At 44.3% G+C, this 23677-nt stretch overlaps 1 protein-coding gene across 1 annotated transcript in view; it reads right to left on the minus strand.

The window, feature by feature from the left end:
• LOC138301517 (myosin light chain kinase, smooth muscle-like) overlaps positions 1-23677 on the minus strand; it is a 326421-nt gene that overhangs the window by 61397 nt on the left and 241347 nt on the right. The window contains exon 13 of the mRNA XM_069242031.1: positions 6379-6414. Coding sequence (XP_069098132.1) covers positions 6379-6414 — 36 coding nt within the window. The remainder of the gene's footprint in view (positions 1-6378; positions 6415-23677) is intronic.

Below are 23677 nucleotides of genomic sequence, written 5' to 3' on the forward strand. Positions count from 1 at the left end.
AAATTGCAAAATCCCCATAGACTTAACATGAAGAGAAAGTGTTTTGGGACATCCCTTTTTCTCGGCCCCCATTTGATGAAGCATGCTGAACCTTTCCAGACAGCAGCTGAACTAATTAGTGTACAAGTTGTGAAAATTTTGTGAAGATTCAAACGGTGGCAAAGTTATTAGAAAAACAAAAAAAGCTTTGTCTATGGGAAAAAATAAAAATAAATAATCGGCACTAACTATAACTACCTACTGGCTATTGCATATACATATTTACTATTTAGCACTGCACACATATTTATATAATATATATATATATGGAAAATGTCACTTACCCAGTATACATCTGTTCGTGGCATGAGACGCTCCAGATTCACATGCTGTGCACTGTTCCTGCCATCTAGTGTTGGGCTCAGAGTGTTACAAGTTGTTTTTCTTCGAAGAAGTCTTTTCGAGTCACGGGACCGAGTGACTCCTCCCTTTCGGCTCCATTGCGCATGGGCGTTGACTCCATCTTAGATTGTTTTCCCCGCAAAGGGTGAGGTAGGAGTTGTGAGTATACTAGAGGTGCCCATACAATAGAGTAGTAATGTATGTACATGGTGTGTATTAAAAATATTATTTATTTACATATTTACAATTTTCATGCAACTAAAAATGGTTACAGGCTCCCGCGGAGGTGGGAGGGCGCATGTGAATCTGCAGCGTCTCATGCCACGAACAGATGTACACTGGGTAAGTGACATTTTCCGTTCGATGGCATGTGTAGCTGCAGATACACATGCTGTGCATAGACTGCAAAGCAGTAATCTCCCCAAAAGCGGTGGCTAGCCTGTAGGAGTTGAAGTTGTCTGAAATAATGTTCTTAATACTGCCTGTCCTACTGTGGCTTATTGTGTTGCTAACACGTCTACACAGTAATGCTTAGTAAATGTATGAGGCATAGACCAGGTGGCTGCCTTACAAATTTCTGTCATTGGTATATTTCCAAGAAAAGCCATTGTGGTGCCTTTTTTTCTAGTGGAATGTGCCCTTGGTGTAATGGGTAATTCTCTTTTTGCTTTAAGGTAACAGGTTTAATGCATTTAACTATCCATCTGGCAATGCCTTGTTTGGATATAGGGTTACCTGCGTGAGGTTTCTGGAAAGCTACGAACAATTGTTTGTTTTACGAAATTGTTTTGTTCTGTCAATGTAATAAATTAGTGCTCTTTTATGTCTAATGTATGCAAGGCCCTTTCAGCTACTGAGTCTGGTTGTGGAAAGAAGACTGGGAGTTCCACAGTCTGGTTTAGATGGAATTGTGATATGACCTTTGGTAAGAATTTTGGATTTGTACAGAGAACCACTTTATGTATTTGTATAAACGGTTCTTGAATAGTAAATGCTTGTATTTCACTCACTCTTCTAAGTGATGTGATGGCTATTAGAAAGGCAACTTTCCAAGTCAGAAATTGAATTGGACAAGAATGCATGGGTTCGAATGGTGGGCCCATGAGTCGTGTTAATACAATATTAAGGTTCCACGAAGGTACTGGTGGTGCTCTTGGGGGTATGATTCTTTTTAGTCCTTCCATAAACGTTTTAATAACTGGTATTCTAAAAAGCGATGTTGTATGTTTTATCTGCAGATAGGCAGATATTGCAGTGAGATGGATTTTAATGGAAGAGAAAGCTAGATTAGACTTTTTTAAGTGTAATAAATAACTTACAATGTTTTGTGTTGTTGCGTCTAGTGGCATAATTTGATTAGTCGGACAGTGGCAAACAAATCTTTTCCATTTGTTTGCGTAACAATGTCTTGTTGTAGGTTTTCTCACTTGTTTAATGACCTCCATACACTCTTGTGAAAGGTTTAAATGTCCGAATTCTAAGACTTCAGGAGCCAGATTGCTAGATTGTGGGATGCTGGATTTGGGTGTCTGATCTGTTGTTTGTGTTGTGTCAACGGATCTGGTCTGTTTGGTAGTTTGATGTGGGGTACTACTGATCAGTCCAACAGTGTTGTGTACCACGGTTGGCGAGCCCAGGTCGGAGCTATGAGTATTAGTTTGAGTTTGTTTTGATTCAGTTTGTTGACCAGATAAGGAATGAGCGGTAGAGGGGGAAAAGCATAAGCAAATATCCCTGACCAGTTGATCCATAGAGCATTGCCGTTGGACTGAGGGTGTGGATACCTGGACACAAAGTCTTGGCATTTTGCGTTTTCTTTTGTTGCAAATAGATCTATGTTTGGTGTCCCCCCGCGGTGGAACTGATCCTGTAGGATCTGGGGATGTATTTCCCATTCGTAAGTTTGCTGGTGATCTCGACTGAGATTGTCGGCTAACTGATTTTGAATGCCTGGTATGTATTGTGCTATTAGGCGAATGTGGTTGTGAATTGCCCAATGCCAAATTCTTTGTGCTAAGAGACACAGTTGTGATGAGTGTGTTTTCCCCCCGTTTGTTGAGATAGTACATTGTTGTCATATTGTCTGTCTTGACAAGAATGTGTTTGTGGGCTATTAGTGGTTGAAACACTTTTAATGCTAGAAATACTGCTAGCAGTTCCAAGTGATTTATGTGAAGTAGTTTTTTTTTTATTGTCCCATTGACCTTGTATGCTGTGATTGTTGAGGTGTGCTCCCCACCCAACCACGGAGGCATCTGTTGTGATAATGGCGTCAGGCACTGGGTCTTGAAATGGCCGCCCTTTGTTTAAATTTATAGGGTTCCACCATTGAAGCGAAGAGTGTGTTTGGCGGTCTATCAACACTAGATCTTGTAGTTGACCCTGTGCTTGCGTCCACTGTTTTGCTAGGCACAGTTGTAAGGGCCGCATGTGTAGTCTTGCGTTTGGGACAATGGCTATGCATGAGGACATCATGCCTAGTAGTTTCATTACAAACCTTACTGTGTAGTGTTGGTTTGGTTGTATGCTTGATCTTACATTTTGGAACGATTGGACTATTTGTAGACTTGGAGTGGCAATTGCTCTTTGTGTGTTGAGTGTTGCTCCCAAATATTGTTGTATTTGGGATGGTTGCAGATGTGATTTTTTATAATTTATAGAAAACCCTAGTTTGTGTAGAGTTTCTATGACGTATTGCGTGTGGAATTGACATTGTTGTTGAGTTTTGGCTTTTATTAGCCAGTCATCCAAATATGGGAATACGTGCATGTGCTGTCTCCTTATGTGAGCTGCTACTACGGCTAGGCATTTTGTAAATACTCTGGGGGCTGTTGTTATCCCGAACTGTAGCACTTTGAATTGATAATGTTTGCCTTGAATTACAAACCTTAGGTATTTCCTGTGAGAAGGATGGATGGGTATGTGGAAATATGCATCCTTGAGATCCAGTGTTGTCATGTATTACCCCTTTTTTAGTAAGGGAACTACGTCTTGAAGTGTTACCATGTGGAAATGATCTGATTTGATGAAGAGATTTAGTGTTCTTAGATCTAGGATAGGCCTTAACGCGTTGTCCTTTTTTCTAATGAGGAAATATAGTGAGTAAGCGCCTGTTCCTTTCTGGTGATTGGGTACCAGCTCTATTGCTTGTTTTTTTAACAGTTCTTGGACCTCTATATGTAATAGGTCGAAGTGTTGTGGAGACAGTCTGTGCGGTTTTGGTGGCACATCTGGAGGGAATTTTGTGAATTCTATGCAATAACCATGTTGGATAATTGATAGGACCCATGTGTCTGTGGTAATATGTGTCCAATTGTGGTAGTATTTGGTTAGCCTCCCCCCGCTAGTGACGGGTGTTGTGACATTGAAGTCACTGCTTGCTAGGGCTTGGTTTGGCGGGCTGAAATTTCCCTCTTCCTCTTGGGAATTGTCCTCTATAGGAACCACGAAACCCCCCTCTTTGGTATTGTAATTGATAGGTGGGTTTTGTTTGGGAGATGGAAGGTTCTGATGTTTGTTGCTGAAACCCCCCTCTAAATTGTGGTTTCCTAAATGTGCCTCTGAATTGTGGGGAGTAGAGCGCGCCCATGGCTTTGGCCGTGTCCGTGTCTTTTTTAATTTTTTGGATAGCAGTATCGACTTCCGGCCTAAACAACTGATGTTGGTTAAACGGCATTTTTAGTACCTCTGATTGAATTTCTGTTTTGAATCCAGAACTGCGCAGCCATGCATGCCTGCGAATCGTAACAGCCGTGTTGACAGGCCGTGCTGCTGTATCTGCAGAGTTTAATGCGGACCTTATCTGATTGTTCGATATGGCCTGTCCCTCTTCAACTTGGGCAAGTGCTGTATGATGTCTTGCATCGCGTCCCAGTGTGCCCGGTCGTAGCGTGCAAGTAGAGCTTACGAATTTGCAATTCGCCATTGTCTGCCTGTGATGCCACTCGCTTGCCTGCTGCGTCGAATTTTCGACTTTCTTTGTCAGGTGGTGGAGCATCCCCTGACGATTGAGAGTTCGCTCTTTTCCTTGCTGCCCCTACAGCCACTGAGTCCGGTGTGAGCTGTTGCGTTATAAACACGGGGTCTGTTGGAGGTGGTTTGTATTTTTTCCTCGGCCCTAGGCGTGATAGCTTGTCCCTTTACAGGCTCTTGGAAGACCTGTTGTGCGTGCTTGAGCATGCCCGGTAGCATTGGCAGGCTTTGATAGGATGCGTGGGTGGATGCCAGAGTGTTCAAAAGGAAGTCATCCTCCACTGGCTCAGCGTGCATCGCTACATTGTGGAATGTAGCTGCCCTGGCTAGTACCTGCGTGTATGCAGTACTGTCTTCTGGTGGTGACGGTTTGGTTGGATAACACTCTGGGCTGTTATCCGACACTGGTGGATCATATAAATCCCATGCGTCAGCACCATCTTGGGTCATCCCAGTATGTGTGGGTGACTGCATTATTGGTGTTCCCACTGGTGACAATTGTGGTGAGTGCAGTGGGGATGGCTCTGGTGAGACCTGTGGTGTTGGTGACTTGTCTCTAACCACTTTGGCCTTTGGTTGCATTTCTGTTTCTTGAAATGCAAGTTTTCTTTTAGATTTGAGTGGAGGTGAAGTTTGAATCTTGCCAGTGTCCTTTTGGATATGTAACCTCTGTTGTCTTTGATCAGGTTCCTCTATATCCAACTCTTGCTCAAATCTATGTCTTTCCTTGAGTTGTTTGGAAAGCCCTTGCTCCTCTGTGTATGAGCTTCTTTTCGTCTCAGAGGCCACTTTTTTCGGTACCGAAGTTTCAGATGTTATAGACTTTTTCGGTTCCGAGGAGCTTTTACGGGGTTTGTTCGATTCGATGACTCTGTGTTGAAATCGTTCGGTGCCGGAATCTCAACCGGAGTCGGAAGTCTTCGGCAACTCTTTGGCCTTTTTCGGTGCCGATGTCTGGTCACCTTCCTTTCGGTGGGTTGAGCCATGGCCTGCTGGCGGTGGCGTCCCCATGGCCTTAAGTTTTTTGGTGTGACCCTGAGTTTGAGACGGGGCAGGTTTACTCACGGTTTGTTGCACTGTCGAGGGTCATTCACTGTCGGATTCATATGAGTCTGTCTCTTGGATGGAGATTCTTTCCTCCTCTGCGACGTCGAGCTGTTCTTTCAGTTTCGATGCCATTTGAAGTCTTTTTGCACGTCGATCTCTCAAGGTCTTCTTTGATCGAAACGCTCGGCAAGCTTCACAAGTATCTTCTCTGTGTTCGGGTGACAAACACAGATTACAGACCTGGTGCTGGTCTGTATAAGGATACTTTGCGTGACACTTAGGACAGAAAAGGAAGAGGGGCCGGTCCATTAGTCTGAGACGACGGGTGTGGTCGGGCCGACCAGGCCTTGGTGAAGAGTGGAAGCCCCGAAGGGCCGCCGAAGCGGTCTTGATGTCGGTGGCGATACACTAACACTAAACCGGTACCGAGCGATAACAAACAGTCGAGTTTTTGATACTTTAGCTAACTTTCCGATTCGAAATACGGAGCGAAGAGGAACACGTCCGAACCCGATGGCGGAAAGAAAACAATCATGTGCAATGGAGCCGAAATGGAGGAGTCACTCCGACCCGTGACTCGAAAAGACTTCTTCGAAGAAAAACAACTTGTAACACTCCAAACCCAACACTAGATGGCAGGAACAGTGCACAGCATGTGTATCTGCAGCTACACATGCCATCGAACATATATATGTTAAGCGCTACACATTATTTATATATATATATATATATATATATATATATAAAAAATATTGTTTATCAGAGAAAGTACAGCTAATTTTGAAATGCCCATAGTTTGGAATCTACAAGTTGTGAATTATGCAAGAGTTTACCACTGCTGCCAGCCCATACCCAGTCCTTCTAGATCTCAGATGGCCTGTTGCATCCAGTTTTTAACACCTCAAGGTACAGGGGGTTTGAATACCTGCTGATCACATCATACATAATAAGCAAAGTAATTCTAGCCACCCTACTTACCAGATTTCAGTGCTCGCCGTTTTGGGGTGACAGAATCTACAAAGGAAAAAAACACATTTAGAGGAAAAAGATTAATGATCGTAGTGACTCTACAAAGTGATTACAAAGTCTACCACTAAGCAAACAACCCCTGGCGGTTCCATGTTATTAATTGTTCATCTTTCTCAGGCAAACTGTCGACGTTACTTTATTAGGTTGCTACCTTTTGTATTTCTGTCTAATAACATCAGACTATATTATTTACAGTTTTGATATTTGTATTATTGATATTTTTAGTTAATTCTTTTGTAGTATTTATTTCCTCCCGCCATTGAGACCTCCCATTTCCACCCCTTTTTTGTTTCACAAACCTTTGAACCCAAAGGGCTGTGCCTTTTCCACTCCTTCACTCAATGAGGAGTAGGGAGAAGCAGGGGAAAGACGTTTGTGCAAACTTCTTTGCCGCTTGCTGCTTCCCTCAGACACAGGGGCGGCTCCTCTGTTAGGGTGGAGGAGCGTCGTCCTCCCCGCCAGCAGCAGAAGCTGCAAAACCTTTCACAACGAAGGGATGATAAACTATGTTTATTATCCCTTCACTGTGAAAGGGGCTGGGCCACGGGGGTGACAGGCAGTGAGGGGAGTGTACTGTGCACTCCAGTCAGTGCGCATGTATGTTTGGCCAGCCGTCTCGGGCTGACCAGACACACATGCACAGTAGGCTCTCTCCAGCCCGGCACTGTGTTTCTGGGCTGGAGAGATCCTGTACAGGCTCCCAGTCTGCCTGGGAGCGCGCTGGCTGGGTGCTCTCAGCCAATCCTGACGCTGCTGTGACGGAGAGGATGGAGGTGAGATTTTATTTTATTATTTATTCAAACATTTTTAGACCCGCTCCCTCTCCCACCCCACAATGCTAATGACCACCACAAGCCCCAGTCACAAAAGAACAGCAGGGCATCCTTGTACATTCCCGTTACAGCAAAAGACAGAGAATGCGAATTCCCATCCGAGGGTAATTAAAAGTCAGACATTGGAATGGCAGGCATGGACTTTAAATAATGCTGCCTTACCAAAAAAAGAAAGCATTTTATGTACACAGTTAAAATATATTTTAGTAGTGGTTGTATTATTTTCTTCCTACAGTGAGCAACAATTAACTTGCAGCACTAAATTAAAAACAATACATCATGCATTCTGTAGGTCATTCTACATATTAAGTCCATGTTTATTTAGATAGGGTCACAATAATGGCAGGGTATTCGTCATGTCAATTGTAACCTGCAGTACACTGCTTTGAAAACCAGAACAGGATTTACAACAAGTCATCCTTCTGAGACTGATAAATCACTGGCTTGACGATTAGGAAAGTTTGCTATTTGCAATGCAACAAAAACGACAAAATGTGTTATATCAGGAACTACATAAAAAAGTTAATATATATTTTGTGCTAAAAATTGGGTGTATTGTATGGTGTGGTTGGGCGACCTCACTCTGTAATACACTTACCAACACCTTTAGGTACCTTAGGTTACATTTGTCAAACCCTCAACTCAACCCTGGGTGGCCGAGGCTCTCAGTAGCAAGGTTTACACAAAGGAACAAGTATAAAAGCATGCAAACAGCATCACAAGAAAGGAAGACGAAATCAACAAGATACTACAGAAATCAAAACACCAATTTAGAAAAACAGACTGTTTGTTTATGCATTGTAGACACCACAATGAAAAAGACCCACCAGAGAGTTACAGAGATATAGACTTCACTAATCAAAGTATTTCACTCAATTGCGAACAAGTATTGGCAAATCAATGAATTTGACACTTTGAAACTTTTCCACTAAAAGTTGGACTAGTTGTAATGCAGTCACTTGGAGTCACCTTAGGCAACCAACTCCAGTAGGGAGCTAGTCTTTGGGCTACCAACTTGCCCCAGCAGGCTTCTTCAGCTCTTGTATCCCTGTAATCTGGCCCTTGGAGTCTCTTGTTTTTGGCTGGGCTCTAGAGAGGACTTCTCCTTTAGCAGAGCACTTCAAGCACAGTCCCTCACCTTTGCTAGTCACCAGGTGCAACAGGTGCAGTCCACGTCGGTGCAGCCTGCCGTTGCCAGTTCCATGGTGCAGCAGGACGGTCCTTCCTCAGTTCATCTTCCAGTCCAGTCGAGATCAGAGTTTGGGGTGCACTCCTTATGCTCAGAAAATGCCCTCAGGGCAGGATGCTGTTGGGAGCCAACAGGTTACCAGGTTTCCTCCCACCCGATGACCAGTTCCTGCAAAGTGTGGCATCATTCTGCCCACTTCCAATATGGCAAGATCCCTCCCCATTTTCCCTTCAAAGGTGGCTTCCCTTTCAAGCTCTTCTTTTGGGCCAACGCCAGTGTGGCTTCCTGCAAGAAGGAGGTGACACCTGCTTCCAGGGCACGACCTGTTGTATCTTTTTCTGGGAGTCATTAGCATGTCTCCCAAACAGGACAGAAAGCTGTCTCAGCGACAAGACCCTGCGTGCAACCAGTATGGACACAGGGGACTAAAGGCAGCAAAGTGGGACCTTTGCTAAAGTTGCATGTGGCAACTTGTTACATTAATTTCGACTTGAAAGTCAACTCAACCTTAAGGTAACGAGTTGATACCTTGGATGACCTACTTTGGTCTCTATTCTAGAGTTAAGACTGCTGAGGGCTCAGAGTGTAACACTATACTCGCCAATTGGGCAACCAAGCCTTTCCACAGTAAAAACAGCACTTTTGCGCTCTACTATCAAACCATGTAAAATACATGTTCTGCCTATGAGATATGTTGCCCCTTTTCTTTGGACTCAAAAGACCTGCCATCCTGCCATAGGGTGACTTACACGGTGGAAGTCTGGCTTTGCCATTACTTTAAATGGCAAAGTCAGGCTAGCACTTTAAACCACTCTTCCAGCCAGCAAATGGTGGGCTGGGAGTCTTGTTTTACTTGTGTCACACCCAAAGTAGAACAACCCTGTGCTATAGTCCCTGTGGGTGACCCTTTAACCCTGGGTACTAACTTAACTTGCAGTTAAGTTACCTTAGGCAATATTTAGAGAGGTGGGGCAGGCAAAATACGGGTGATTTTAAAATAATTTTAAAAAGCCACGTACCTTTCTGACTTGCAGCGTGATGTCCTCCGCCCTCTGGTGTCATCTCTGCTCGAAGTACGGACCCAGGAAACAAACCCAATCCTGGCACTGCTCTCATGCATGAGAGAAGCATCAGGATTGGAGGGAGCGGCTTCTCACCGCTCTTAAGAGAGCTGGAGGCCTGTGCTTTCCCCAACCCAGCTGTCTAAGATACCTACGTAAGGGAAGTTTAAAGTGCACGTCGGGCTGCCCATCACAAGACTGCCAGCCAAAGGGACATGCGCACTTTAAACATAAGTACACAGCTCCCTGCTGCCACTCAGGAGCAATTGCCTCACCCTGACACTCGGTTCGGGACGGGTTGCTGAAAAATAAAATGGTACTAAATAAACTTCATTACCATTTTATTTTTCCGCTGCTCTGGGGCATTTTTTAGCAGAGCAACGCTCCTCCGCTCTCATGGAGGAGCCGTTCCTGCTATTGAAGGATATGGGCACATGCACTGAGGTCTGGTTACCCGGCATTACTGCACTCTCAGAGTTGAAAAACTAGCAGCATCGGTCCAAAAATGTGGTGGTGACCATACAAAAAGAGGCATTTCCGTAACATATTAGTTCAATGAAAAAATAAATGTCAATGGAAATTAAAGTTACAATAGCTGTAGAGTTCAACACGTGAAAAAGCATTGGCAAAAGCCAGTAGGTTTCAACCTTTAATGATGCTATCGGACATTTTGGCTTTGCCTATGTCTTTTTACTAATGCAGATACGCATGAGAAAAAAAAAAAAAAAAAAAGTTGGTTTGCTAACACGGTATCAGCAAAAACAAAAAAATAAATAAACCTTAGCAGCATGATGTAGTGTACACATGTATGTGTTATGACATGGAAGCCATTTTTTCAAACTGCAGCATTTGAGCCCTCCAAACAGATATATTTTTTAAATAAATGTGATGGGTAGAGGTTAGGGAGTAACTGAGGAGTGGGTTAGTGGGTATACATCAGTGCTGTGGCTGAGCCAACATTGAGAGGGGTTGCGATGGAGGAACAATGTAGGAGTTTGTGGAGGTGGTTAAAGAAAATAAAACTGAGTGGTAGAAGCAATGTACGAGTTTGGGACAGGAAGTAGAGAGCAACACAGAGTATGGGTGGTAGGAATGTGGAGAAACGTTTTACATGGATGGGAGAGCAAGAAAACAAATGCATTCAAATGGAGTGCTGATAACAAAAGAAAATTAGTTCAATGATGTGAAGCTATGGAAGGATACAAGTCATTTAATCAAAATGATAGTAAAGAAGCTACGCTCCAGAGAAAGGACAAGCACTAGAATAGGAAGGGAAGCCAGTGAATAAGATGCAAGCAAATTAAATTGACAAGAAAATAAACCTATGGTAAGCAATAGGCTGGTCCACAGCCCATGTTAAGTATTGGTATTGTTCATAATATAGCCTTAGAACCCGCCGTAGCGGGCTCTACCGGCTATTAAAGGCCCGCTCCCGCGTTAAATGCCCGAGCCAAAGGCAGAACTCAGGGCAGACTGTTCTATTAAATAAAACAAATTGCTCACGGAGCCCGAGGGGATTAAAATCCCCTTGGGCTCCGTGAGGCTTTGTTCACAGCTGTTGCTATGAACAAAGCGAACATTGGAATGCTGGCGCTGCGGGCTTTTACCGGCCAGTAAAAGCCCGCAGCACTCCATTGTTTTCAATGGAGCTGCCAACGTTCCAATGTTCTAATACAAGTTGGGCTGAGTAACTGTTTGAACCATATTCCTGTAACCAGAGTTGTATGTGAATGCTGCATTCCAGAGACTGTTTTTCAGTGCAAAAATACGCTAGCTATTAGATTGCAAGAAGTGAAAATTCTGCAGTAAATCGGGTACTCTACCTTAGATACTGCAAATTATTCCTTATTCCGACCTGTGAACATTGGAATGGGGCAGCCATTTTCCCCATAATAAGACCACAGCAATTATCCAGAGGGAAAATAATCTGTTTTTCCATGTTTCTTTAGTAGCAATTCAATACATTCAACACTGTTTTCCATTAATAATAAAGTTTCTTTATGGAGAGTTTACTTGGTATATGCCAAGTTGAATCCTGGAGGTGAGGTGTTGTGTAAATACTGTAAGCATGTACATTTGCTTTTGTGAATGCATATTGACTGGGTATGCATCAGGCTGTCTGACTAATTGTGTGGGGGCCAGTGAGGACGTGTATAACAAGGAGTCCAGCAGTGAAAGCGGCCGGACTGGAACAGAAACTAGGCACAGGCACATAAGTGGCTCCCTTTAGCCAATTAGATAGCTGAAGAAGTGGCCTACATTTGCAAACATGAGGGAGTTTTTATCTTGTAAAGACACACTGTTTAAGTGTTTTGAAAGGTATGGAAGCCTGCATGGATTAGAGCTTTCTGCAGACAATGTTCGTTTTAATTTTAGGGAAATCAACAGCAAGAACAGGCCCGGCAGACCATAAAGCACACTCTCCAGCAACCAAGGGCCTTCCACTGCACAGCAAAAGGTCACCACAATTTCAGTAACTTTTGGTCTGTATTTATATTAAAATATGCAGATTATGGGGCAAATGAAGCAAATACATAATTATGCCGAAAATGCCGTGGCCACAGAATCACATGATTTCAGAAGCCCTGGCTACGATAATGGCAATGGTAGTCGTGTGTACGGCTAACTTAAAAGTCTGCAGTTTCTTCATCGTTTTTTGACCTACTGCAGGTTTGATGTCCAGAGCCATTCTTCCCTCGGTACATTTTAGGACAGAGTTTGCAGCCCAGAATCAAGATACTCGAGAGGGATAGGGAGTGTACGTTTTAAAGAAAAAGAAAAAAGACCTGCTTACTTGCTTCAATAGCTAGAAACAAAAGCTTAGGTGAGGGAAGTGATGCGAGGAGGAGTACTGTAAACACGGACTCTTTTTGCCCTGCATGATCCTTCCAATAAAAAGGTGAACAAACACAAAGCTCTTGACCTACCAGGATTACTAACGACATCCAATTGAGGGCGTAGCCTAAGCATAGCTTAAAATGCCAAATGCAACTTTAAGGAGGCTGCAGTATTGAGAACCTTGTAACGCCAAAACGATTTGTTCTTCTTTAGAAATGGAACTGCGTGTCAGACTTATACCGCTTCTAAGCATTGCAATGATCGATGATACTAATGCTCAGCGTGTTGAATTTACTGCAAGTGTAACAATGAAAAAGAGTCAACCAGCTATGATTCAAAACGGTGGGTGCACCTGCGTGCAGATGTTAGACTTTTCATCCTTGCCGTGGTCTCCCTTAACTTTTTGCCTCTGTTTCCCAGGTTGTTGATGTGTGCTGGACTCAGTTTTTTGCCGTTTTTGTTACTCTGGGCACTTTACCACTGCTAACTAGTGCTAAAGTGCAAGTGCTCCTTTACAAAATGTGGATGTAATTGGCGTATCCATGATTGGCATATTTGATTTATTAGTAAGTCCCTAGCAAAGTGCACTAGAGGTGCCCAGGGCCTGTAAATCAAATGCTACTAGTGAGCCTGCAGCACTGGTTGTGCCACCCACATAAGTAGCTCTGTAATCATGTCTCAGACCTGCCATTGCAATGTCTGTGTGTGCAGTTTTACCTGTAAATTCGACTTGGCAAGTGTACCAACTTGCCAGGCCTAAACCTTCCCTTTTCTTACATGTCAGACACCCCTAAGGTGTAGGCCCTATGTAGCCCCAAGGGCAGGGTGCAATGTATGGTTAAGGTAGGACATATAGTAATGTGTTGTATATGTCCTGACAGTGAAATATTGCTAAATTTGTTTTTCACTGTTGCAAGGCCTGTCCCCTCTCACAGGTTAACATGGGGGCTACCTTTAAATCTGATTGAAGTGCAGATTCCCTTTGGGAGCGGGTGGACCTATGGAGTTTGGGGTCTCTGAGCTCACAATTTAAAAAAACATATTTTAGTAAAGTTGATTTTAAGACTAGGTGTTTGAAAATGCCACTTTTAGAAAGTGAGCATTTTCTTGCTTATACTATTTCTGTGACTCTGCCTGTTTGTGGATTCCCTGTCTGGGTCAGTTTGACAGGATGCACCTCACAGTGGCAGTGACACAAAGGGAGCTGGGGTGTAGCCTGCATATCCTGATGAGCCATCAATGCTAGGAGGAAGGAGAGGAGTGGTCACTGTGCCTGTCCTCACACAAAGCGGTCTCCAACCCCCTGGTGAGTGTCTGGGGCCTGGCCTGGGCAAGGTAGGATTTCACATTCAAAAGAGACTTTACTTTGAAGTAGGCCTACTTCAAAAGGAGAAATTGGGTATAAGAAGGGCACCCAAAACCACAGACTTTAGATCACTTCTGGACATCAAGAGGAACCTCTGCCTGGAGAAGAGCTGAAGAGAAGTGCTGCCCTGCCTGTGACTGTGCTTTGTGGAGCTATCCTGCAGTTGCTGCTTCTGTCTGTGCAAGTGGACAAAGACTGGACTTTGTGGTATATTCCTGCTTGAGAAGGACTCTCCAAGGGCTTGGACTGAGCTTGCCCCCTGTTCTGAAGTCTCAGGGTCACCAAAGACTTCCTTTACCAGCACCTGGACTCTGCTGAGACTCCTGCCCTGACAAGTGGTGCCCTATCTAGTCCCTGGGCCCTTGAAAGGAAAAGCTGGTGAAAACTCAAGGAAACTGACTTTGGAGGACTCCGGACCGACGCCGCTGCTGAATCAGATGACGCCGCCTGCAACCGACTCCGTGATCTTTGCTGGAACACGACTACCTTCGCAGGCCCGACACCGCTGCAGCCCCGCCGGAGCCCGCGACTCCGTGGAAGTCGCTGCACCACGTCGTGACAGACGCCGCTCTAAGTATTCGGCTTCAAAGTTTTGCACAGAACTGCGATCCCCGACTTCTCGCATCGACCTGTTTTCATTCTTCAGCAAGGTACTGTACCTGGGGGTCTGCGTGACTCCGTGGCCGGTGCTGTTGGTGTCGGATTGTTGGGAACAACCCCGTTGCGATGCCGTGTTAACACCTCATCAAAGCATTTTGTGTTTCTAAGCTTCATATTTTAATTTAATCTTTAAAAATTCATAACTTGACTTGTGTATTATGGATTTTGGTGTTTTGGTCTGGTTTTGTTTAGATAAATATTTCCTATTTTTCTAAACCAATGTTGTGTCATTTTGTAGTGTTTTTATTAAGTTACTGTCTGTGTTGGTACAAATACTTTACACCTAGCACTCTGAAGTTAAGCCTACTGCTCTGCCAAGCTACCAAGGGGGTAAGCAGGGGTTAGCTGAGGGTGATTCTCTTTTACCCTGACTAGAGAGAGGGTCCTTGCTTGAACAGGGGGTAACCTGACCGTCAACCAAAGACCCCATTTCTAACAGCAGATATCTACAGTGAGTGCTTAACTTGCTGAGCTTTATTACCACCTAATAGGATCAAGAAATACAATAAAGAAAAGTGAAGCACCATCCACAAAATACCAAGGCCCCGATTATGAGTCTGGCAGCCCTAGGACCGCCAGACTCACAGTGGCAGTCGGACCACCGGCAATGCAGTGGCCCGATAGCCACATTATGACCGTGGTGAAATCACCACAGTCCAACCACTGGCACGGCCACTTTTTCGCCAGCCGACAGCCTGGCAGTGCCGGCGGTACTAATCCGCCAAGGCAGCGCTGCCCTGGGGATTACAAATCCTGTGTCTGCCAGCCTTTGCATGGCGGTTACATGGCGGAGACGGGGTGCAGGGGGCCCCTACACTGCCCATGCACTTAGCATGGGCAGTGCAGGGGCCCGCATAGGCAACCCTGTTGCATTTCTGACTGCCTGAATTACAGGCAGTGGACAGCACGATGTGTGCTGTCGCACCTGACGCACCGCAACATTGCCACCGGCTCGATTACGAGCAGGTGTCAATGTTGTGGGTAGTTTCCCGCTGGCCCAGTGGGAAACTCATAATAGGGCCAGTAGGCGGAAAACCAAACTGGCGGTCTTCCGACCCAAAGAGTTTGGCGGGCGGCCTCCTCCGCCCACCAAACTCATAATGAGGCCCTAAGTATTTACCACATGAAAACAGTACATTTATTTTTATTATTTATTTTGCATTATTGGATTATTTCCATTGGTACAGACTTACAAAAACAGTAGTAGATCAGGAGTTATAATCTCATTTACACCAATTTAGCATTTCATACCTTCCGAGATCAATGAAACGAGTCAGGGACGTCAATTAGTGGTAGCTGCTGCAAACCCTGGCCTGTCTGGGCAGCCCTGATATTGACCTTGTGACCCATGTACCAGATGTATCAATATATGTTCAAATATGTATTTATACACACACACACCATCATCACATAAAAAACAAAGATTTAAGGGACATTATAGGTAAATGAAAATGTCACTAAAACATGCCATTTTAAACAAACAAAACCACTGAAATTTGCCAGCTATCTTTTCTCAAGAAACTATAACTCGTGCCCTAAAGTAACTAGAGTTCGCGCCCCCACCATGCACAGTGTTGTCATCAATGATGTAATTTCAAATGTTGCAGTAATGTTATCCATGAGGTCAAAGAACATGTCATGAGGGATGTAATATGAGAAGTAATTAGCAGTGCATGTCAAGGGCGCGAGTTATAGTTACTTTAGAGCACATGTTATAGCTACTTGAGATAACAGCTGTTTTCTTCCTTTAAAACTGACATGTTTGAACTGACATTCACCCAACTATAATGACCCTTTAACCTTTGTTTTTTTTCAGTGAATTTCTAAGGTGTTTTTTAAAATGTAAAGGAAGATAGAATTACAATTCCTAATATTAACGTTACTCTAGTCTTTGTTTTTGTCACTGATTTTTTTGTTTTGAAATCATAAACTAAGATGCCCATTGCCGTGTGCAGTGTTCGGTTAGGTGCAGGACACTGTCTTTGACCATGCACTCTGACTGGCCTTTGGTCAAGCCCTGCACCCACCTCCCCACTGGTAGCCAACCTCCCATTGCGCATGGCCTCTGGCAGTGAGGAGTGGGGGTTTGGTGCAGGGCTCGGCCTACAGCTAGGCCCTGCACTGCTATGTGATGACACAAAATAATGGGTGTCAACTGAAGTAAGGCAGACTGCTGACTTTGTCAAACGGTCAGAACAGAAAATATACAAAGTAGATCTAGTAGCTTTATGAAGGATTCAGAATATTAACTTATATAAACAGACCTAGTATCTTCCACAAAAGTCACCAATAATTATAATCAACTGTACATTATATAAATTCACACGCTGCAATGATTAATAAAAGTGACTGTAATTATTTTTCAATAAAGCCTTATTTTAAAAGAAATGTCTGAGTCTTTCTTTTAACATTTTTCATGCCATAAAGTACAAACATTGACCCCACCACATATAAAAGGACCCTGCACTCCAGCTGAAGAGCTACAGATTCAGCCCAGAGTGCTGTATAGAAATACAGTAAGCTCTTCTGGGATCTGGATTTAATGACACAGGAGACTTACTGTGTTTTTCTTCAGTAATGTTGCGGAGGGGCTGCTGCACTCCTTTAGCCCCAACATTAAAACAATACGTGGTGGTTCCCTTGCCCTTTCTAGGGGCATGACCAGGCTCCAGAAAATATAATTAAAAAGCCCTCACAGGGTATTATGGGGAGTTCCTTCTAGAGCAGTGAATAATAAATGAGTGGCTCCTGCTGCTCAATTATTATTCCTTTTATTTTTTATGATTTTGGGTGCCCCGAAGCCCACCCGGAGAACCCACAACTTTTTTTTTTTTTTTAATGCTGGGAGCCACAAGAAGCCCCAAGGCCCTGACCAGCTCCCCAGCCACCAACATGGTCCTAGCTGTATATATTTATATTTAATTACACACACACACACACAATATGCCGTGAGGAATCCAAATTAGCCCAGAAAAATTAACATTGACAAAGTTCCCCTCACATTGAACACAAACTGATAAAATGTGTCCCATTTCAGTATGCCAGACTAAATATGGAAATGTGTTATTTTGTTCTACCATATATAATCTTACACATTTTGAATGTTAACTGTCTTCTTCTTTTAACTCACAGTTTAGTTTTAGTGGCCGCACTGATTTCTAGTTTGCAGTAATAACCTGTACAACAAAGGAAGCTAACCATTGGTAGGAACACAGATACCCCTTAGGAAACTTAAAATGTGCAGAAACATGGACGTCATTGGGTAACAGAGCACCAGAGCAGTGAGAAACGTGCAGAATTACTGAGTTCTGAGACACGGAGGTCGAAGTGAGACATGAACCATGTCTGGGCTGTTGGTGTAGGGAAATGGGCAGAGATATGGGGCTTCTCTGGAAGACTGTGAGTTTCCTCTTTTCAGAGTGCTCAAATTACAAATTAACTGACGGGGCAGGAATGTGGATAGTTGCTGAGCTCAGCAATAGAGGTATGGTCGAGACATGGACGACCTCGAGCCCTTGGTTTTGCAAGGTAAACAGGGACATGGGGCTTTTCTGTGGGACTGGGGGGAGGGCTTGGTGTACAGTGTACTTTCCAATGATAAAATGAGTGTGAACAGGGAGACTGCATTCCCCGAGGTAGTGAGAGAAAATAAAAAGAAATTGAAAAAACAGAAGTTAGTGCGAATGGGTGAAAAGGTGAAATGATAAGCGTTATGAGGCAGGAAAAGTGTAAAGAGGGGAGAAAAACTAGGATGAGAGAATATGTAATTAAAAGGGCGGCAAAATATTGGACCAGAGTGAATGGCAAAGAAAGGCAGAAAGAAACAAGAAAACGACTAAAGTGACAATGACATAGTGATAGAGGAAAATATTGGGTTGAGGTATACACAAAAACAGTGGCAGAATGGGAGATAACAGATAAGGTGGGAGAAAAACTGAAATAAACAGAAAAGGGAGCAAATGAGAAAGAAAAAGGGAGAGACAGCAAAAGGCAGATGAAGGGATAATGAGAGAGATCAGAGATGTGGAATTCCAATTGCTCGACACCTGGGACATATTGTTTTGGACCAAGGGCAACACGTTTTCATGTTTATTTTGTCCTTAGGACAATAGGCCCAGCCCACTGCAGCACAAACCCTTTGGCTGCCAGTTTACAAAGAAGGGAACTGTCTGCATTGGAGGTAATATGTGTGTCCATGTGTTAATGCTTTTCGAACTTGTATTCATGGTTCATTAATGAAAAGCCTTCATTATTCAGGCGAGCTCAGTAAATAAGGATCACACTGCACTACCGACAGTGGTTCCAGTAAAAAAAATAAAAAATACAAAATTGTACACACGTTTAAAAAGTTTAACAATATGAGTCTAAGTACAATCCTCCCAGAATGCTCTCTGATTAGATGCAAATGTTTGCAGAAGCTTGTAAGCAAGAGTGATGATTCTTTGCTTTCAAAATAAAATGTTCTGAAAAAAATGCAAGTAGGAAAAAAAATGCTTCACTACAGTTACATTTTAGGTGCTATTTCTTTGAAGTGTCACTTAGTAAACTAGTAATACACCATGCTAGTATTTCAAAAAATATTCCTAATGGAAAATCAGTGTAACAATTTTCAACAAGATTATGGGAAGCATGAAAATAAACAAGCACTGACAAAGAAAAACAAGTCAACATTTTTTATGAGTCTTTTGGTTTTGTCAATGCGTATCTTGTTTTGACATGGGTTTTGTAACACTTTATTGCTGTGGGAGCTTCCAGGCCCTCATCATTGTAACAAACACTGGCAAATAGAAAAAATAGTTTTTGGGCGTAAACAGCACACATTGCCACCAGTGTAACAAAGGCCCCCACAGCCCCCCCAGGAGGCCCCCTCAGCACAGCCTGCCCTGAGTGAGTCTGGAGGAGGGCCCTCCATGTTCTTTGCAGGGAGGGGGCCCTCCCAGTTTCCTTAACCCACTGATTGCCACAGTAGTTCCTGGCACTGAACAAAACTACTGTGTGTGCCAATATGCTCCTTGTGGAAGAGCAGAATGGGATCACTCACAGTAAAGCCAGCTAATAGAGAAATAGAAGTTCAATAAAAAAAAAATGTCTTTGTTAACGCCAGACCTAATTAGGGTCCCAATTCACAAAAAGTCACAAAAGTACACCCCATGGTATATGTCTTTGAATTTGTGGCTTTCATGAATTCACAAGAGCTTACAGAAGTAGACCGGGAAATCGTACTCCTAGAAAATATTTGTGAACTCAATTTTACCACGAGCAAATGTACATGTGTGGATTTGCTCAAGTAAAAATCTATTGAGTGTTTACAAGTTCACTTTTCCTCCATCTACTTTTTCCCCAACCCTGGAAGAACTACTTCTGCCATTGTCACGAGTAAATGTAAAACCTTTCTCATTATGGAAAAAGATTAGAGAAGAGCTAGTGAAAATCCTTTAAAACATGCAGGTTAGTAAGTTTGAAGACTCAAAGGCATTCCAGTACTAGAACTATTGCTTACTGCTTCCTCTAGCTCCAGTATGTAGATCTGTGGAAAAGTGGCATAAAAAGGAAAATGCTATAGTAGGAATTGAAATTGCAAGTGTTCAAGTCCTACTATAGTAGTGGCCCTCGCATAATCACAGAGGCTATTATCAGAGCTCTTACATATTGAGATTGCTGCCATTATTTGTTGTCTCACTCCATGGCACCAAAGGGACAAGTAGATTTTTTTTTTTTTTACAGGGCTAGCAGATTTAAGAAGCAACCTGCCCCATGGACAAGTAGATATGTTACTAAATTCCACACCCCTGAGAGATACATACAAAAAACAAAAGAAGAGGGGGGGGTAAGAGTGGTGAGAGAAAGAAAAAAAAAGCATAAGAACCAGGAGAGTAAGACCGAGGTAATGAGAGGTTGGCTACATTCACAGGCTGTGCTATGCTGGCTATGTGGACAGAGAGACTGTGCAACTTTAAGGACACTCAGGGATGATGGGTAGAACCAGAGGATTATGCCGTATGGGCAATGTGTACTAGTACACTGGCTATTTGGCATGTCAAGTGATGAAAATACCACACCCTATGCCTAGATTCCACTGGCATTATTGAATTCAGGACCTTGTGAAAAGAATTCACTAGGTATGATTGAGGTATGTTCCCCAGTGAGCACCTGCAGAAAAAGGTGGGATACTAGATGACAATGAATACACACCCTGAGCCAAGTGCATGCGTGGCATATCTATATAATAATGTGGCCAGTCTGAGCAATCGCAGAAAGGATGAAGAACAGCTGCCTGAAACTGAATTCTGCCAAAACTGAGGTTACCATCCTCGGCTCCACCCCGTCCTCCTGGGATGACTCCTGGTGGCCTGCCACACTGGGAACCGCACTGACACCCACTGACCATGCGCGCAAACTGGGGTTCTTTCTGGAGTCATCGCTATCAATAACCCAGCGAGTCAAAGCCGGCTCTTCCTCCTGCTTCAACACCCGCCACATGCTTCAGAAGATCTACAAATGGATCCCAAATGGAACCAGAGGGACAGTCACAAAGGCCCTTGTAAGCAGCAGACTGGACTACGGCAATGCCCTCTACGCAGGAACCACAGCCAAGCTCCAGAAAAGACTACAATGCATACAGAACCCCTCCGCACGCCTCATCCTGGCATCCCCGCCACAGCCACATCACAGCCCATCTGAGAGACCTGCACTGGCTTCCCATCAACAAGAGAATCATGTTCAAGCTCGTCATCCACACTTGCAAAGCACTGCACAACACCGGACCAGAATAACTCAACAGATTGCTTCCCCTTCTACACCCTGACCCAACAGCTTCGCTCCGCTGACTCTGCCTTCGCCACCGTTCCACGCATCCACAGAACGACCGCCAGTGACAGATCGTTCTCCCACCTCGCCGCCAAGACTTGGAACACTCTTCCTATCCACCTGTGCGCTTTACAAATGCTATGATTGATTGATTGATTGATTGACCCTTCACAATCAATCAGTCATCGATCAAAGCGTATGGTATACAGACAAGCAGACTCCCGGCTCACGGCATAGCTTTAGTACATACCCTGAGCTCACTACTTCTTACCCAATGTCTGTGGGGAATACCATTTATGGTTGCATTATACCACGCCCTCTCTCTACCGATTCTCACCTATTTCCTGCTAGGCACACCCTGCACCTGCTACGTGTGGCCCAGGTGCTTGCTGAACAGGGCTAAAGACTACAGTTGTTTACTGGAAGATTTAACTAACCAATATTTTAATGAAACCCATGATCATTTTCCTCAGCACCTTCAGGTAAGGGTCATTATGATTGCATTCAAAAATCTAAGAAACACAGAAATGCCTAATTATGATGAAATATGCAACCATAGCTCCTACACTGGGCTATAGCCAGTAGAATCTGGGCACAGAGCATGAATAGGCGCCAGGCTCTGCCCCAGGGACCTGCTAGACAAAGCCTTAGCAATGTCAGTGATGGTCTAGGTGCAACACCTGCCCAAAGCAGGACCCTGTGCTCATTACCCCTTCTCCACGACCCAATAAGCACTGTATCTTTGCATGACAAATGAGCAACAGATGCATTCTGTGGTCTTCCACTTTGCCCTTCAACTCACCTAATTCCACCACACAGTGTGCAGGGTATGGCCTTTGGTTATGCACACAAGCTCTGAATTGAAGGCATGTCCATCAATTGCAGCCTAAACTCAATCTCTCCGCCTTGAAAGCATGGTATGCATGAATATGTGTATCTATGTATGAGGTTTTTGTATAGCAAACCAAAGCCAAAAGGCAGTGGAGCACAAAGAGTTGTACAGGGTCCTCACATGTATCCAGTGGACTCCTATCACATGTACAGCCTTCTACCAGCTTTGAACAACAAGGGTATTGTCTAGAAAGCCTACTCTGTCCTTCAGCTGTGCACAATGGGTTTGGGCTACAGTGCATGGCTTTCTGCCATGCTCTGAGGCCATTGCCCAAGAGCCCACTGGGCACAGCCTTTTGTTCTGCCCCCTGAGCTCAGACGAAATGAGATGCTGTATAGCCAGACACTCATTCTCAGAGTCATGTCGAAAGGCAATGTACACAGAGCACACACCTCGCAATCAGGCCCCTTGCTTGCAGAGTCCGTTTGGCATGCCCTTTAGTTATGCTCCGTCAAACTAAGGGAAGTAATGGACTGGACGGGTAGTAACATTTAAAGTCGTTATGAACTGGGGGCTGCAAAATATGTATTGTCCTGGGCCCCAAAACTCCTCAAGAGGACACGCTCATGCTGCCTCGTTCGAGTTTCTCGAGGCCCTTCATGTACTCTGTGCCTAGTCAGTGGGCAGACTTTGGCACACGGGCAGCCGCACGCCCCTACATTCCCCTCTCTCTCACCCTCCGAAAAACACCCATGACTTACAGGCTGGCCCCGGACTGCCGGGCCATTGTCTCGCCATGACCATCTGGCAGCTCCCAGGCCCTGGACTAATACTTTACATGATTTCCCCACACCAGGAACCCCCGTATGTCTCCATTAGAAAACTGGGGGTGGTCTCCCCAGTGCCGCGCTCAGGCCTTCGTGAGCCGAGGCCCACTCACCTCACGCAGCCCTAAAAGCAGCAGAAGCCCTTGTCACGCAGCCCACTCCGTGTCTCGTATGGTCAGTCCAACACCGCCCGAGGCCATCTAGAACCTGCTCAGGGGACGACACAAGTCTCTCCCCAGTGGCCAGAAGACAGGTCATAGGCGCTGTGCACTCATGACCGGCTTGAGTTTTCTGGCTCGGTCTCGAATTGAACTACACTGGGCAAATCTGATGTGGCAAACAGTCACTACTGAAATTCCCTTTCAGGCAGAGTTTCTCTAAATGTGTTTACAAATGTACAATATTCCCAGAAACTCCAAAAATGTGAAGATAGTTAAAACGTATGCTGAATACTTCTACAAAAGTTGCTTCTGAACATGCAGGAGCCCCCAAATAAGTTAATCGAAATTCTTATTTTACCTTACATACATCAAAGGTGCGCAGAACTCGCCGATATACAGACCTCGGATTTAAAGCTGGCATTATATCATTTATATAGCGCCTACTGCCCTGTGCATAACGTTTCTAACAGCCTGTCTTTGTGGCATAGATTACAGCTATGCCAAGCATCGGATTGCTTCCTCACTGCGCCCCTTATATTTCTCTTGCGCTGGAGGCCCAAAATCATCTTCGACAGAAAGTGATTAGGACTAAGGCAGCAAGGAGTTTAGAAAGTGACTCGCCAGTCAATGGCTTGTCTGCCCACCTGCATCGGACTCCGCGCGCGGCGCCAGCA

The sequence above is a fragment of the Pleurodeles waltl genome, chromosome 6, assembly GCF_031143425.1.
Source record: "Pleurodeles waltl isolate 20211129_DDA chromosome 6, aPleWal1.hap1.20221129, whole genome shotgun sequence".
In the NCBI taxonomy this organism is placed as follows: Eukaryota; Metazoa; Chordata; class Amphibia; order Caudata; family Salamandridae; genus Pleurodeles; species Pleurodeles waltl.